Here is an 18,491-nt window from a genome sequence, read left to right on the forward strand (position 1 = left end):
TTTGCTATGGGGCACAAAAAATGACACATTGACTTGCAATAAGTAAAAGCAAACATAAATAAAAAAATAATTAGATAAATACTTGAAGAAATAAATAGCAGCAGAACTATATATAGAAATAATTAAATACTTGTTTTGATTTTTCTTATACAATATGTTTAGTTATTTACAGTATATTAATTTCCTCAATTGTGCATGGGTTTTGCATGTATTTATTTATATATTTGTGATATTTATTTATTATTATAATTATTTATATTTATTACTATATAATTTTAATTGTATATTATTATCATTATTGTTATTAAATTGTAATTACACATTTATTCATGAATAAAAAATGTATTAAAAAAACACATGGCTATGAAAATACCCCTTTACTCTGCGTACCTTCAAATAATTAAGGAGAAAAAAAACACTTTTAAACAGAATTTTCTGATTAGATAAATAGGAAAACAATAAAATGCTGTATTACACATCATTTAAAAAAAAGACAAAAAAAAAAAAAAGAGAAAATCCCAATAATGAAAAATACAATCAAGTCAGAACCTTTACCAGAGCTTTATTTCTGGATCTGTACACAAGGTATTAAAGTAAAACAGAAAATACAAAATAATGTTTAACAAAAAGAAAAAAACAAACTCAATGTTTATGTACAACTCTTATAAGCAATAAAGATAGCTTCTTGAAGGTTTCTTATGACGTTTTTGATTGTCTATATTTCTTCTGGATATACATTACTCACTTTTCTAAGTTTTTATTTTTCCCCGTCTTAAATCCAATAACTCCCATTTTCTGTTTCAAAAACCACAACTGCTATATTCTTCCTTTTCCAAACTTCAAAAAGCAATGGAAAATATAAAATAAAATTTGTTTTAGTGCTTGCTTTGCACACACACACACACGCACGCACACACACACACACACGAGTCTCCATAAAGCATCACATTTTTGAGAGTTCACAGGGTGGTGAGAAACCTACTTCTACTACTCGATGGCCTTTTACATTCTGTCAGTTTTTTTCTGAGTCTTTGTACAAACCACAGGTGAAATAAATATCACTGCGCTGCTAAAGCTAGGAGAGCTTGGAGGAGCTACTGCGTTTACGCACATAGAGCAGCAGCAGTAAACATCCCTTTACCATCGAGACAAATATCCACGACACATAGAAAACCATTGTTTGTTTTCAAGGAAAGAACAAAGTGTTTTACACTCAATGTAATCCTCATTATTCAGTGGTACGTCAAGAGACATGCGTGGCGTCGTTCAGGTGACTTTTCCAAAAGAGAAACTGAAATGAAAACATGAGTTGAAAAATTCAAAAGAAAACAAAACAAAAAAACAATCTCAAAATATTTGTACATATGTACAACTTATTGCCTTTCGGACAAAGAAATCTAAGTTAAAACCTTTGTATGGACACAGATTCACAAGTGTAGGAGGTCAGTTATAGACTTTTTAAAGGCTATTTGCTAACTATTTACAAAAAAGGTCAATCTTTCAATGGTGGGAAATGTAAAGAACTTGAACAAACGTAAAGTGATCCTCCACTGTTCTTACAAATGTGGCCAAAAAACCTTTTAAATGTACTTATTAGAATATCTATGTCTAACAAAACACAAATACGCACCATAGTCGTTTAATTAACTTTACAGTTTTAGAGCCTGTGTTGCTCCATCTTGGAATCATGTGATTAATGATGTCACATGGCCCCACTGCCTGTAAACATCCCATTGTTTTCTATTGGAGTGAAACATTCAGCCTGATTTTTAGATTTTTTCGTAGCTTTTTCAGTCAAAATAACTTGTGCTGCTTTTGGTTGCTCTACAAAGAACAAGGAAATATCACAATATAATTTGTGACTGCGGTTTGGTAGTTGACAATGAAGCAGAGAAGAAAAGCTCTCCTAAGAGACCTTTACTTTCCCTTAAACAGTGCGCTGACACGCTTTGGTGGCTGAAGTTGGCAAATAAATCATGGACAATTGAAGGACTCCCGCCCTAAAGGACTTCTATCTTCAGGGTTTGTGTGTCTTCAACTGTCCATGCTTTACTCGCTAACTTCAGCCACCAGAGCATGTCAACACACTGTTTAAGGGAGAATAAAAGTCCCCTAAGAGAGCCCTTCTTCTCTGCTTCATTGTTGGAACAGTCACCCCCAGATTTTTTTTTTCAGGTCACAACTGTGACATCTTTCTGTAAACACAAGAGGTTTACATCAACATCTTTTAACGTTTCCTGGTTATTTAGATCAACAAAAAGCAGCACAAGTCATAATTTTGACTGAAAAAGTTGTTAAATGATGTAAAAATCAGACTGAATGTTTCACTCCAATAGAAAACAATGGGATGTTTACAGGCAGTGGGGACGTGTGACATCATCAATCACATGATTTCAAGACAGAGGAATACATGCTCTAAAACTGTAAAGTAGTCCCAGTTTTAAATGTTAATAAAACCAATACGGTGCATAAAAATTTGCTTTGTTAGACATAGATCTACTAATAAATACATTTAAAATATTCAGGCCACATTTGCAAAAAAAAAAAAAAAACAGTGGAGGATTCCTTTAAGTTTGTCTCTGGACTTTATATTATGTTATAGTGTACGGAGGGTGAAGTGCTTGCTTTACAATGACCAAAAACCCCTGAAACAAACTGAATACTCATAGCACAATGCATAGATAAATTAAGTAAACAACTACAGCATCCCACCGACGGACGGATGCTGACTCGCTAGAACATTTTTTACAACTCACAAGCACAAACTTCAGTCAGACTTCAGGGGGCGGAGCCTCCATCTTCTGCTACCGATGACAGGATTTTCCCAAAAAAAAAAAAAAAAAGCCTCTCTCTTTCTCCATAGATAGCACAGGCTAAATACACAAAGCTCGGGGTTTTTTTAAATTAACTTATAATACTGCTAGCAGGTTTATCAAAGCTTGCTAGTGGCGAACAGATTCAGGGAACATATTATACAACAAACATTTTTTTACGAAAAAGAGCAGCTTGAATGGAAGCGAGAGCTAAAAAGAAAAACCCCAGAAACCTTGTATAAATAAGTCCAACTGTCAAAAAATCAAATTCAGTTTTAGTAATTTGAATTGGTCCAGATGAGTTTGGGATATGATAAAAAAGTAAACAAGTGGAGCTTCCACAGGAGACAAAAAGCAGAAAACTTATACCAGCTAGCGTTGCTATCTTCATGTACCCAAATATATTTGGATCCAAACTGAAGGAAAGTACCTGTAAACCCAACATTTGTGGAAAAAAATAAGCCAAAAAAGGGGGGAATAATAAAATAAATCAATGTACCGCTTTGAAACAAACAAAGAAGAACACTGAGGCAAAAAGCTAAGCTAGCTCGTGTTGTTTTGGCAGAAGAAAAATGGCAGGATACGATACTGTAGAAACTGAAGCAGCCGAGAGAAGACGTGAGCGAGAAGTCACGTTACACATCTCCAAAATACATAAAAAACAACAAAAAAAGAAATGGCTATAGAAGCTCTTGAGACAAATCAAGATTTTAGTTCTATGTGGTAGACATCACTGATGTCATATTACACAAAAAAAAGTATATTCATATACATATATATATAGATATAGAATTATAGAATTTAAACAAAGTGGAGTTTTCCAGTGAGGTCAGTCTTATTTACAAGCAGAAAAAAAAGAGCTTTTGAAAAAGGAAGATCAGTCGGACTGAAGTGCTGCTGCGTGCGGCGTGTGGTGCCGTGCATGAGCTCCCAGGAACCCGTTGGGCTCGCCGCTGCCCGCTAAGCTCCCGAAGTCCGTAACAGACACCGCCATTTTGGCGCCGGTGATCCGGTGGTGATGCGTCGTCGTTGTCCGCCTCGCATCAAAGTCCACCCCGAGGTTACCCACCGACACGTCGCCCATGAAGGAGTCCGGCAGCGCGAGCTTCAGTCTCTTGGACGGCCGCTCGCAGTCCTTAGCGACGCACACGCCCCCCAGCTGACCCAGGTCCGAGTGGTAGAAGCCTGTGTCCAGCATGTTCAGGCAGTCGGACTCGCCGCCATTAGCGGAGAAGCCGAGCGACTCGTCGTGGTTGAGGGAGCCGCGGTGGAGGCTCTCCATGGAGGGGAAGCTGTAGGAGTCCAGGCACGCCACGTCAGCCGGGCTGCACACCGTGGCCACGCTGTTGCTCAGAGCTGCACACAAACATACACTCACTGTCAGAAATGATTGATATAGAACAGCGTTTAGTAGATGTGGAAGCATACACACAACCAACGATTGGATTTGAATCCCGATTAAAAAAACCCTTAAATCAAAAATTGGGATATAATGATGCACTTAACTCCTTTCAAGTTGAATACATAGACACCATACTGAGTATATTAATAACATTATGTACATTCATGTGTGTATTAGGGATGCAACGGTACAGTTTTCCCACGGTTCGGTATGCATCACGATTTTTGGGCCACGGTAACGGTACGGTTATGGCAATCGCAATAGAGGGGAAAAAAAATTGCAATTAGATTATTTTCCAAAATCGTTCAGCTCTAATATATATATGTGTGTGTGTGTGTGTACACACACAACACATAAATTCATACATGCATATACACACACAGACGCACAAACACAAATACTGTATATACATGCACACTAGTGATGCGGGTTACCCGCGGGTGAAGAAATTATCCATTAATCTCGATTCGAGTTGGGGCGGGTAATTTTTTCAACCTAGAGTATAGGTATCTGCTATTGAATGCATCGCAGCTGTGAGCCAGCGCTGATGTATGAGGTCTACAGATGGAAAGTATTTCATGGCTAAATCTGGCACATTTACACAAAGTATTGTCCGGGTGTTCATTAATGTGCACCGTCCTCTCCAAATAAACAAATAAAGTAAAGTGAAGCTAAACTTGAGCAGCTCCACGTGATTGGACCAACCTGTGAGGTCGCTGGCGGTGATGGAGTTGAGCAGACTGAGCTGCTGTTCAGTGGCGCTCTCTAGTCGTCCTCCTCCCCCCGACCCCGAGCACACGGAGGACGAGCTATCCACCGCTAACCCCTCTGCTTCATCCACCAGTCGATCCATCAGGTCCCTGCAGGCCAACAAACCACAAAAACACTCAGACTTTATTCATCACGAACTAAAACAGACAGTTGTTAGTCCTGTTTCACTTACGTAACCCCGGGGTAGCTACTGAACTTCTTCTTCCCAAAGCGATTCTGCTGCACAAAAACGTCAAAGCGCTCAGACTTTTTCCACATGTAGTAAAACGCCACACATTCGGCCACCGATCGAGTCGTGACCTGAAAGAAAAGATTTGGACAAAATAAATAAAACAAAAATGAACTTCAAGTTTTAAACACAATAAACAATGTGAAGCAGGACTTACTTTGTGTTTCTGTATGAGGTGAAAATTCTTGTCGTACATCTGTAGCGCGTGTTCAAAGTTTTTGCATTCTTCTTCTGACCACGGAGGGGATTTTTCTGAAATGTACAAATTATTATTACAGTAACATTGGCTGAGTCTCATTCTTTTTCCTCACACTGAATAAAGTTAACACTTAAAAATGCAACAAAAACATCTAAAGATTTATATTAATCATAAACCAGCCCCTCCAGGATTTCACGGCCAATTTATGCGATTGTCGTGACCTAAAATACCTGATTTTGCAGCAGCTTTTTCCAAAAATTTGCAGGAGAATTTGCTGCATTTTAAGTTTAATTGTAATCCATAACTCATAAATTTGCACAAAAAAAACATGATCGCCTTTGAATTCGTTCATAATAATAGAGAAAAAAGCAACAATTTAACAAGATATGGATAATTTGATTCATGTCTGTTTGGCTGTTGGTGACAGTCTGTAACCAGACTAGATGGACTTCAGCTTCTGACCCAAGGTGGACGGACTTCAGCCATGTTGTGCTGCTGAATCGACCGGAACCACATTTTTGTTGGGTCATGGAATTTGTCACAACACCTGCTACACTGTGGGCTCAGTCCGACTGGTTAAAAGTGTGGAAATGTTGCAGTGATTGGACAGAATTGCAGGGCCGTAAAACAATTGCGTGGATTGGCAGAATTTGCATTAATAGCTGTGATCACAACATCACAAATTCCTGGAGGATCCTGTTGGTAATTAATATGCACAGTACAAAAGATCGCACTAGCAAACAGTCAATTTTTATTAGTTTTATTAATTTTATTTCAGTGATTATGAAAATAGAAAAACATTATTTTGTTAATTTTCTGTGCCGTGACATGACCCAACAAAACCCTTGTGTTTTGCAGCAGCCATGTTAAAAGCTTACCCTTTGAAGACCTGACATGTGAACAGTGTCTCTCCACAGCTTCACGTGTGTTGTAGTTACATTTGAGCAGCTCTCGCAGAGCCTAAAGTGACAAAAATTAAACATGGGTGAGAAAAACATGAACGTACGTTACAAACCGACAGATGAGAACACGACTGACCTGCTCGTTGTCACGAACGTGCGTCGCTGTCTTTTCAAAACAGTTTCTATCGTCCGTGGTCCGAGACAAAACCTCAGACAGGAAACCTTTGACCTTGTGCTCCGACAACACACACGGACTCCAAACTAACTCGTCTTCATCTTCATACACTGGGTGAAGAGGAACAGGGAGATGAGAAGAGTTAAACACGTGTGAAGGTATGCTAACAAACATGTTAGCATGGTATGCTAGCAGCAGGCACCTCGTTCTCCATCTTTGTAGTGAGCAAGGCCCAGTGGAACCTCTGCTTGGTACTGGGCTCCCACCATGATTTCCTATGACACAATAAACAAAAACAATAATTAGTTTAAAATAAAAAACAACTGAACAATCTTGTATCTCCATCTTTACCTTCCTGGAATCTTCTGGACTCGGGCCGTCCTCGTCACACTCAGACTCCTTATCGCCATCAGATATAGTGTTGGCTAAGAGAGGGAAAAATAAATAAAAGTGACTTTATAATTTAAAGAAGTGATTCCTAAGCTTTTTCTGTTGCACTTCTTTGAAAAATAAAAATTTAATCGCTACAAAACTTACACAAAATCGGTAAAAAGAATGTTATTCAAAAAGGTAAAAATTGTGACTTTTCCTCTTCAAAACTCATAAAAATGTATATAATATGTGTAATCACACATTTTGGAACAGTAATAAATAAAGTTCTAAATGTAATATTTAACAGTAAGGGTTCACAAGAACCTAAATTTGTATTTTTTTCCTTATTCTGATGCTATTTATTGGAGTATCTTTAAATACTTTACATCCCTAGAATCCTTACAGGCTAAGCTAAAATGTTATACATATAAATAAACCACAGACTGTAGTTTAAGATGTTAAAATTGTGGTATAAATAAAAAAATCTGAATTGTTTTTCATTATATTTAGAAAATATACACACAAACACATTGATACAAAAAATTTCTAAATGTAGAAAAGTAGTTTGTAAATAAAGCAGTGAATTTCAAACTTTTCCTATTGCTTCCCTTTGAAGAAACATTGCAACAACACTATTGAAATAGGTACAAAAAAATGTGATTGCTGTTCTTCAAAACTCTTAAAATAAACATAAAATGTGAAATTACTATATAATCACAAAGCAATTGTTAAAAAAAAAAAATGTCAAAATGTTTTTAGACCAAAGTCTAAAAAATGTCCTGAAAATGTGTTGAAATTATATGGAATGACTCAATATTGCCATTTAGTATTTAATTTAGTATTTTCCATCCGTTTTCTGCCATCACAGAAAATCTGAAGCCCTAATAATGCAAATATACTTGATTTTGTATAAATAAATAAAAAATAACAATAAAAAAAACATACATATGAAAAAATAAAGAATATGAATGTAGCCATTTTCAGTTTCTAGAAGTAAATTCCGTGATTTCCATGAAGGGTGGTAGTATTGTACAACAAAAAGCCTTCAGATTTCTTTTATCAGAGGAATAATAGTTAAACCCAAAGCCTTTACACAGTTCCATCTGAAACTCTCTGGCTGTTAAACTCTATTACTTACATCGTAGTGTCCGAGGGAAGAAATCTGTGGCCTCATGGGAAGTGACTGAAGGGGTTAAATCATCAGCTGAAGATTGAGTCTCCTCCTCATAATCACCAGACAGCAGATCTTTAGCGATTTCCTCCTGTTATTGAACAAAGGAGATGGAAATCAGATAATGGAATGTGTCACAATCATTATTTACTGTAAGAGGAATGTTTGGATGAAATCTCACCTTATCCAGAGTCATGTCAGGGAGCTCATCAGTCAGGTCTCCAGAGGAGCTGTCTATACTGGAGCCCGCTGAGGCCTCGTAGCGATATATGGCTAACAGCTCCTCCAAAGGCATGTTTCCTTCCTTTAGGGGGAAAAATAAATTGATTACAATCACGCCTAGTTCGTCAATTTATAGAATTGCAGAAAGTTTTAAGAAAACAGTCAATGTTGAGCAGATTCATCATTTTCGAACATTTAACAGGCTTCACTTGGAAAACTTGCAGCAGCTGAAATTTCCCTTTAGCAAACAAACCTACAACTGTGATTAAACCTGCACCTGTACGATTTACATCAAAAGTATGGACAAACTTCTGATCGATTGCATGGTCAACAGATTTAAACATGACCAACCCAACCCTGTCCATCATAGCACCGCTACACGCACACCTCATCCAAGCTACACATGCACGCCAAAATATTGACCATCAGCATTTCTAATAAGTTCAAATTTACCAGTTTTACACGGGACAAAATGTTACATTTAATTATATTTTATCCTTGCTGTTCACTCCTTGTGTGTGCTGCGTCAGGGAGCTGATCAGCTGTGTGCCGCGGTGTGCACATCAGCTGCAGCTTGTGAAATGAAACTCTGACAGACGTCAGAATGATGTCCACGTTGGTCGACTATTAACACTGTGTCCAACGTAAAGCCACAGTTTGATCCACAACAGAGTGAATAAGTTTAACATTGATGACAGATGATGATGACGACGACAAATGTGTGCTGATCATTTCTGAATGTAAGAAGTTACTAAAATTCCACACAAAAGTTATTTTGTTGCTAGTATAAGGGGGAAATAGATATTTTAACTGTGGTTCAGACAGAAAATTGAGGCTGATGTTCACACTGTAATACATTGTAACTTCGCTTTAGGAGCAGCCTCACTACCAGCATGTTGACCAGCTCCTGTTCCTACACAAATGTGTTTTTTTGTACATGTTGTTACCTCCTTTCTGATGGGGGTTTTATCTTCTTTTATTTTTTTACTGAATAAATAATGATAAATCAGTGAATAACTGAATGTGATGTGCATACATTTTTTTGACTCATTTTAGTTCAGGGGCCAAATACAAAGCAGTTTATCTTAAGTGGGCCGCAAATTTTAGGAGGGAAAATCAGTAATTTAATCATTATTGTGCTCTAGTTAGTTATTCCCACATACAAATAAATTATAAAATATTAAAATTAAAAATATTTTGTGACATTTTTATGAAGAAAATTGCAAGATTTGGTGAAAAAATATTTGAACAATTTATGATTAAAAATGACTGCCATCATGTGATATAAGTAATCAAGTAAGTAACATTTATTTCTATAGCACTTTTCTCAGACAAAAAGCCACAAAGTTCTTCACAACACAGTTTAAAAGCAAAAAACAATACACAGTATAAAATACCATGACAACGTAGAATCATAGCAGTTTTAACAATTAAAGCCCATTTTGCTTATTTTTTTTGACCATTTTTCTGCAACTACACCAAACCTGCCATATCTTAACCTATTTTCATCACTTTTTCTTGCCATATTTTGCATTTTTCTACATTACTCCCATTTCTGACAATTCTACATCACATTTCAATTACTTTTCTGCACATTTTCCACTTTCCAGACATGTTCAGCACTTATAAACCCTTTCCACACATTCACCATTTGTCATGCTCATTATTTGACAGTTTAAAATAATTGTTCATACTTTTTTCTGGGCGCTGAGTTTGACACGTTTGGTATATACTATACATTGTTGTTTTTCATGTTGGAAATAAAAATAAATCATATTAAATCATGTGTGCAATTGTTACCTTTTCTAAATCTGCGAGTTCAGAGCTGAAGTTCCTCCCCCCGTCTTCAGACTCCTCCTCCTCTAAAGTTCTCTCATCGTCGTACTCATGAACTAACATTTCTGCTGTTGGGTCAAAGTCATGATCCTCTGACGATAATGAGCCAACTGAATGAGAGACGGGAAAATATATACATCTATAAATCACAGTTACACACCTTTATTCTGTAAATTTAATACAAACAAAGTTGTAATGTTCTTAAAATCAATACGTTAACTCAAGTTTAACATGATAAAATGCATTTCTGGCAAATATTGCATTACCTGGACTTGAACTCCCAAGGGAAGCCTGAAAAATAAAGGAAATATATTTTTAAAATATAAATGTCAAACAAATTTGAATCAGAATGGAGTTCCATTTTGAAAAAGTTAAATATACTTTTCAAGCAGAAACCTATCCCTATCACACCTACTTTTTTATTAAAACATATTGAGAAGTGACATACAAACTATTACATTTAGTTACTACAATAATGAGAAAACCTAAACACAAATGCATGTTTTTTATTGTTTGCAACAAAATATGGAACATGGATTTATATCAGAGTCTCTGATAGTTCTAGTATAACTATTATTACAATATAAAATTTAAAAAATTACATAAACACTTTAGAGTTCAAATTTCAAAACAGCTCGTCCAATAAACAGATTACATTTAATAAAATGATTTTTAGTGCGTACAAAGTTATTAAAACCAAATACATATATTTTATTTTATTTGACAGGCTTCAAATATCTGAAATATCATAAAACGTAATCACATTTCTAAAATAACAGATTGTTGTTCAGGAATATAACTTAACATGACAAATCTCTGCACAAAACAGCATCATTCACGTCATTTAATCAGCCAAAAATGCAATTGTGGTCACTGGTAAATTATATTACATTGAAGGAAAGGTTAAAAAAAAAAAATAAAAAATGATTGTTTATTAACTGTAAAGATAACCAGGTGTAGAGGAAGTGAAAAGTTAAACCTGTAGTATTTATTATTACATTTATAATGTGTTTAAAATATATTTTGGTGCATACACAGTTATTAAAACCAAACGATGTGTATTTAATTTTAGCTTGACAGGAATCAATTATTTGAAATATAATAAATACAAAAAAAACATTGTTCATAACATGAAAAATATCTGCACAAAACAGCATTTTCACGTCACTTAATCAGCCAAAAAGGTAATTATAGTATATCAGATTGACGGAAAGGTAAAAAGTGTAAAAAAAATAAATAAATAACTGGAAAGATGACCAGGTGTAGGGAAAGTGAAACGTTCAACATGCTGCATTAGATTATGATTAAAACAGGTTTAGAATTCAAAGTATGAAGCATTGAAATGCAATGTTAGCCACCGCCAACATTACCTGTCCAAGGTAATTAAAAGCTACACACATTTTTTTTTACTCCCAGCACTTAATAAAATGCAAAGAAAACATACAACTACATTTATACCACCACAAACAGACATTAACGTCCCGCAGCTTCGGCATCATTTAGCTAGCCTACATGCTAACGCGAAGCATCGTCTCATGTAAACACTAATTATGTTAGCTGTGTACTGCAATCAATTGAGCCGGTTTGTCTTTTTTTTTTAAAACGGAAACCACTGTGTCACGCCAAAAAAAGGGAAAATTAATTCCGTGAGTATACATATAAAGGCAGATAAATTCTCCGTTCCCTTTAACCAGCATGCTAACGTTAATTTTACGTATCAATTTCCAGCGCCGCTGCACCGGAGCAGCTGAGAGCGACGGCGCAGAGGCCTCGCAGTGAAGGATCAGCCCCGACATCCAAACACATTTTACAGGAATAAACACACATGTTGTCACACCAAACGGGCTAGGATGACGCGGAAATCGACACTTTCGCTGATCGATAGCATACAAGTGAAAATTACCAGGTAGAAATATTAGAAATATCGATTAGAGATTGATTGCTTCTCCCCTGTTTTCCCTCTTACCTCCGCCATATTGGTACCTTTAGCTAATGGGCTCGTTCTAGCGCAGTACCCGGATGAGCGCTCGGAGCCAATCAGAGAGCAGCACAGAGTTCCAGTCGTGACGACGTTCAAACGAAGCCAAACTAAACCAAAGCTCTGCTGCTTTTATTACAGATGTCATCTGTAATAACGGCAATTTTAATATATATATAAGTCTGAATATTTATATTATAAATGTCTCGGATCATTTTATACATTTAAATGATGTATTAAATGTGTCACGACTAAACGTGTCAGTGAGGAAAAAAAATCCGAGCTCTGTAATATATATATATATATATATATATATATATATTCGGTTTTATATTCCAAATATTATTCAAGTGAAATTATAGTATTTGAATAAATAATTAAGTTGATTGAAAATGTAAAAATGTATGGTATCTTTGTACAATATAGGTGAAGTATCCACCTTTATTAAAATAGTTATTGTTGTGTTCATATGTATATAGGTAGCTTATATCAGGGCTTCTCAACCTTTGGGTCAGGACCCCATTTCATCCAGATGCCTTCAAGAAACTAAGAATAGTTATTGACCAATTTGAGGCAATTTTTGCTTATTTTTACCCTTTTTCTGCAACTACACCAAACTTTCCATATTTTATCCTATTTACATCACTTATTCTTGTCATTTTTTTTTTGCGTTTTTGCAACATTACTCCCATTTCTGACACTTCTCCATCACATTTCAATGTCTTTTCTGCACATTTCTTCCACTTTCACCCTACCCACCCACCCTTTCCACCTAATGTCACACATGTTGACCCATTATTGTCACTTTTTAACCTCTTTTCACCATATTTCATGATTCTTTTTGCCAATTTAACCATATTCACCATATGTCATGCCCATTATTTGACAGTTTAAACTTCCATCCCCCATTTCTGCTGCTTTAAAACCAATATTGACACTTTAAACACTTTTTCTGTCCGTTTTTGCCTAATTTGCAACTTTTGAGGGGTAGGATGAAATACACCAGACTTATTCCTGCTCCTTTTTTGAACGTGTGAATTAATCATTTTTGCTTAAATGAATAAATATGTAAAATTAAAAAAATATTGAATAATGTTGAAAACAGCTTGTTTTTATTAATTATTAATTATACATATAATGTGCTTGTAAAATACCAAACGGTTTAATATTATATAATTTATAAAAACTTATGCAGAAACATTTAATTGTGTTCATTAGTAATAATACACTTGATTTATAAAGTGATATATAAAGTTTATTATTATATTTCATTTTTAAAAAATTATTAATCAATTATTTATTAATGCAATACGCATTAGATATAGGGAATATGCATTAAACACTATGTAAATAAATAAATAAAAATATATTGCAAAATATATCCCAGAAGTTAAAGAGTGTGTGATACCGTCCAGCAGGGGGCAGAATCACACCAGGAGAAAAATCATCATTTGCTGCATTTGTTCATCTTCTGATGTCATATAATCAGTTTTTTTAAAAGACAAAATCTTCCAAAAAAAATTGAATTACAGCCAAACTTAAACAAGAAACTCCCAGTCATCACTAACCAATATTCTGCTTTAAGGTGACAATGAGACGTCACATGCGCTGTAAAATATCCTGAATTGAAGTGATTATGTGACTAAAAACTCCCTTTTATTTTTTCTTATTCTTATTCATCTTATTTTTGTATCTGTTTTTCTTAATAGCTCGATTGGAGTATTTATTTTTATTGGATATTAAGGATTTAGGACTTGACAAGCCGAGGTTTCTTCTGTCATTTGTTAAACAAGTCAAATGTGTATTATATTTAAATTAGCTTTTTTATTTTTAGAGATTTCTGTATTTTTCCACATTTGTTTATTTAATTTTGTATCTATTTTTAATCATTCTCAAAACATTAATTAATGTTGTCATTATTATTATTGTTAATATTATTAATATTAGTAATACTATTTTTCCTTACGTTACAAGCACAAATCGATATTTGGAATATCACAGGTTTTTTATTTAAGTTGGTCTTTTGAGTAAAAAGTGTATCCAAAATGTTTATTTTGTCATAGCAGTCGTACAGGCCTTAATGGATGGATTAGAGTTAAACTAAACAACCTTTCATCCACATAAAAGTGTGTTGATGCTGGTCTGAATATGTACAGTTTACATCTCTGTGTTGATAATAAAATGAATGACGTTGACTTTGTTTAAATGACTCTCCAAACAAATGAGTCAATGTTTCTACTGCTCATATCTGACCCAAAACAGAGCATTTTTAGTAAAGTTTCTCATCACTTTGTATGTTCTGCATCAAAGGATCATTGTTTTGAGTCTTCACTCTGAATGATCGAGACTAGTGGTTCTCAATCTTGGGGTCAGGACCCCTTTTGAGGTTGCGAGACACCAAACTTGCCTTATTTTAACCCATTTTCATCACTTTTTCTTGTCATGTTTTTGCTCCCTTTAATGTATTTTTGCTACATTACTCCTATTTCTGTCACTTCTACATCACATTTTAATGTCTCTCTCTGCGCATTTTTTCCACTTTCCAGACATGTTCAGCACTTATAAACCCTTTCCACCACTTTTCCACCTAATGTCACATATCTTGACCCATTATTGTAACTTTTAACCTCTTTTCACCATATTTCATGTTTATTTTTGCCGCAATCATCATTTGTCATGCCTATTATTTGCCAGTTTAAACTTTTTTAAAGTGCATCCCCCCATTTCATTTCTGCCACACTTGAACCCTTTTTACCACTTTTTCTGTCTCTTTTTATCCATTCCAATTTGCAACTTTAATTTTTAACCAATTTCTGTGGTTTTTAAAATCCTATTTCACCACCTTTTCCACCATTTTTGGTCACTTTGAACCATTTTATTTGTGATTAAAACCATGATTTCCATCTTTAAGATGACTATAATAATAATAAACGTTCCTGGATAACAGTGGATATTATTCAGATGAATAAATAAATGTGGTTATCACAGATTCATAGAACAATAGACCATCATTTTACTGACTTTATGGATGGACCCCAAAAATCTCTCCCCTTTATTCCCCCTTATAGATGGTCCTGTCTCCACATGACTGTTCTTCAATGTTCATGTCTGTGTTCAACCATCTTCAGCTACAGTGGGGGTCCCTGCTCTCTGGGACTTTTATTGTGGGGGTCGAGGGTTGAAAAGGTTTAAAACCACTGTTTTAAAGTAATACTTTCTAAAGCAACTTTGTGAAAGTTTGGTTTTTCTCTGCAGCAGAAAAAATAGAAGTAATTTCAGTGTGTGTGTGTGTGTGTGTGTGTGTGTGTGTGTGTGTGTGTGTGTGTGTGTGTGTGTGTGTGTGTGTGTGTGTGTGTGTGTGTGTGTGTGTGTAACTATCAGGTCAGTAAGTCATCCTGTGACGTATGTCATGTAGAGGTGGGTGAGGAAAGGTCACCATCCATTGTTACGGAGCAGAAAACGGAAACGACTGATGAACACTTACAAACACCTACACTGGTTCTTCAGCTGACCATCAGCTGCTACTGTTGCTGCCCACTACTACTGATAAAGCTTTACTGTACAACTCACTGTAACACAAGCATGTGTTCATGAATTGTGAACACATCATTGGTTTTTATTGGATGTATGTGGGTTTATCCTCAATGACATATTAGGTTTTTCACCACATTTCATAAAATGTTCATCATCGGGCAAGGTTTGCATGAATGTTATAAAAAAAATAGAAATACTTATAAATCTTATACAGGACTATAATAAAACTAAAATAGGGCAGAAAATAAATGTGAATAGATTTAGAGTAATTTTAAAGATTTTTTCTAAATATCAGTCATGGCCAGACAGTTGCACCACATGATAACTGGACACTTTGAATACAATTTACAATTATGTAAAAATATATAAATTATTTATTTTTGTTGTTTAATGTTGTGAATAGTCAAAGGAAAACCTTTTTCTCTAACGTCAACACACGCACACGCACACGCACACACACACACACACACACACACACACACACACAGTGTTTCCTCAGGACTTTGATGTTTTTAGGGTTGGAAAATATACTCAGTCACATTAACGAAAGCTTATAAATTCAGGTGATCCAATTTTTTTTTTTTTAAATTATTATTAATGTTTGGAGAAAAAAAGTCATAATTCTGAGAATAAAACACAATTCAGACTTTTTTTTCTTAGAATTCAGATTTTTTTTGTTGGTCTGAATTCTGAGTTTAAAGTCAGAATTTTGAGTTCAGCAGAGATAAGCTTGTGTGGGACAGGAAGTAGTGCACAGACAAAATGAAATATCAAAATAAAATAAAATACTGTTTTCAAGGCGGATGATATTTCCATCCATTTTCAGGGTGGTGGGGGTCTGCTGATGCCTATCTCCAGCTTTCTTCAGGCGCTAGGGGGCGGGGCTACACCCTGGACAGGTATTTCACATATACATACTGACCTTCTCCATGGTTGGATCACAATAATCTCCACAATGGCTGAAGATCTACAGGACAGAGTGGATTTCCTTCTGCTTCAAGGAAACAATCAACTGCATAATTTTGTGTTTCTCTTTGGATTCACTACAACTCACTATATCGTGAGATTACGTGTGAATTGGAGAGATCTGCTGAGTCCTCACTGCTACAGATACACATCACAGATAGAGGAGGTGGGGGTTTGATGGACAGAGCAGCATGTTACAGAGTAGTTACACATCCAATGGAACTCTGGTGTAAGGGTGCGTTCACACCAACGAGTCCTAGAGCAGTTAAAACACTCTAGGGTCCATTTGCTCTGATAGTCCTCCTCGTTTGGTCTGATAGTCCTCCTCGTTTGCTCTGATAGTCCTCCTCGTTTGCTCTGATAGTCCTCCTCGTTTGCTCTGATAGTCCTCCTCGTTTGCTCTGATAGTCCTCCTCATTTGCTCTGATAGTCCTCCTCCTTTGGTCTGATAGTCCTCCTCGTTTGGTCAGTGTGAACCTAAACCAAGTCTAGATCAGATCAAACAGGATCATTCTTGAGTGTTTCTGTGGAACTCAGAGCGTTTCCAATATGATCAGGTTCACTGTGAACGCAAACCATGCTCAACGCGGACTAAAAACAGGAAGTATCAGAGGTGATGTAGAGCGCACAGCATTGTGGGTGATCAAGAGGACCAGAGACGGCCCAAACCAGGGCTTTAAAACCATGACAACTTGTTGCTCCATTGTTGAATGTTGGTAAAGAACAAACGGAGAAGGAAGAAGTTTCTGACAACTCTTAAGGTGCGTTCGCACTGAACGCACCTTCAGTGACTCTGGCAGCTAGATTGAATTAATGTGAATGACGCAACGTCAAACGACCTCCCTTCATGCAACACGACTCACGCAATTCCAACAAATGAATCGCACAATCTGAGTCACTGGAAGTCGCTCAAAGTTGAGAATTTTGAGGTTTCTGTTTCTCTGCCTAGAGAAGCCTCTACTCCAGAAACTGGTTACAGTAACTGGTTACAGAAACTGGTTACAGTAACTGGTTACAGTAACTGGTTAGCTCATGGAACTGCACCAGAGGCTGTTTGGAGCATATCAGAAGTTGTTCTCTGAACTCAAACCCAGGCAAACCAAGGAGATTAAATGATCAGCTGTTCTCCTCCCATTCAGAACCAGCCCACCACTAAAGCAGAGTGAAAGCACCCTGAATGTCTCGGCTGGCCAGGGAACGCCTCAGGATCCCCCAGGAAGAGCTGGATGAATGGGCCAGGGTTAGGTAAATCTGTGCTTCTCTACAAACCCTGGCAGAAATGTGAGAACAGTAGCAGAACTTTATTAACATGTCAGAAACTAGAGTAACATGCTCTGATGGATATGTAGACAGTACACACACCAAGGAGCAGCCAACAGTAATATGTAGAGTAATATGTGAGGTATAGATTTCAGTTCATTTACATTCTTCATTAGGTTTATGTATTCCAGCCAATGAGAGCATTGCTTCATCACTAATCATCACATATCATATGTGATACTAAGGAAAGCAAAGCCCTCCATTTTTCATGTTCACACTGTAACAGAGCACAGCTGTAACGTAGGAATAAGGAGACAATATGTGAATCCTGTGCTGATTCTTACCCGTTCAGCCTCTGCTCTGCTTATTTCTTTCTTTGTGTAAAATGCAGGAAACAGAACAGCATGAGTTCACTTCAAGGCAGCACTAGTGAGTGGGCACTGACATTTCCTCTACGTTTGCAGTCAAACGCAGCAGAATAATCTACTAGTGTAGGCGTTTGTGTATGTGTACATATAAAGCCTGCGTCACATGCTGGTTTCATTCAAGAAACAATTAAAACTTCAACACAAGTGGAGGGAAAAGCCCATATATGTCAAGACCAGTGGTTCTCAACCTTTACAGCCCACAACCCCCAAAGAGCGGGGACCCCCACTGTAGC

General features: G+C 36.2%; 1 protein-coding gene across 2 annotated transcripts; it reads right to left on the bottom strand.

The window, feature by feature from the left end:
• Positions 1 to 546: 546 nt before the first annotated feature.
• On the bottom strand, positions 547 to 12,160 carry mier3b (mesoderm induction early response 1, family member 3 b). Of its 2 annotated transcripts, none has more exons than XM_028457162.1 (13): positions 12,059 to 12,160; positions 10,359 to 10,383; positions 10,057 to 10,202; positions 8,216 to 8,338; positions 8,002 to 8,125; positions 6,843 to 6,916; positions 6,694 to 6,766; positions 6,453 to 6,601; positions 6,293 to 6,374; positions 5,373 to 5,467; positions 5,159 to 5,286; positions 4,921 to 5,075; positions 547 to 4,169 (listed from the first exon to the last, which is right to left on the bottom strand). In XM_028457162.1, the coding sequence occupies exons 1-13, from the start codon at positions 12,065 to 12,067 to the stop codon at positions 3,691 to 3,693; spliced, it is 1,662 nt and encodes a 553-aa protein (XP_028312963.1). In that variant the 5' UTR covers positions 12,068 to 12,160; the 3' UTR covers positions 547 to 3,690. The 2 variants fall into 2 exon arrangements, with proteins under 2 accessions (XP_028312963.1, XP_028312964.1); XM_028457163.1 differs by having other exon boundaries at positions 11,996 to 12,074.
• Between the last annotated feature and the right edge of the window lie 6,331 nt (positions 12,161 to 18,491).

The sequence above is a fragment of the Gouania willdenowi genome, chromosome 9, assembly GCF_900634775.1.
Source record: "Gouania willdenowi chromosome 9, fGouWil2.1, whole genome shotgun sequence".
Lineage (NCBI taxonomy): Eukaryota > Metazoa > Chordata > Actinopteri > Blenniiformes > Gobiesocidae > Gouania > Gouania willdenowi.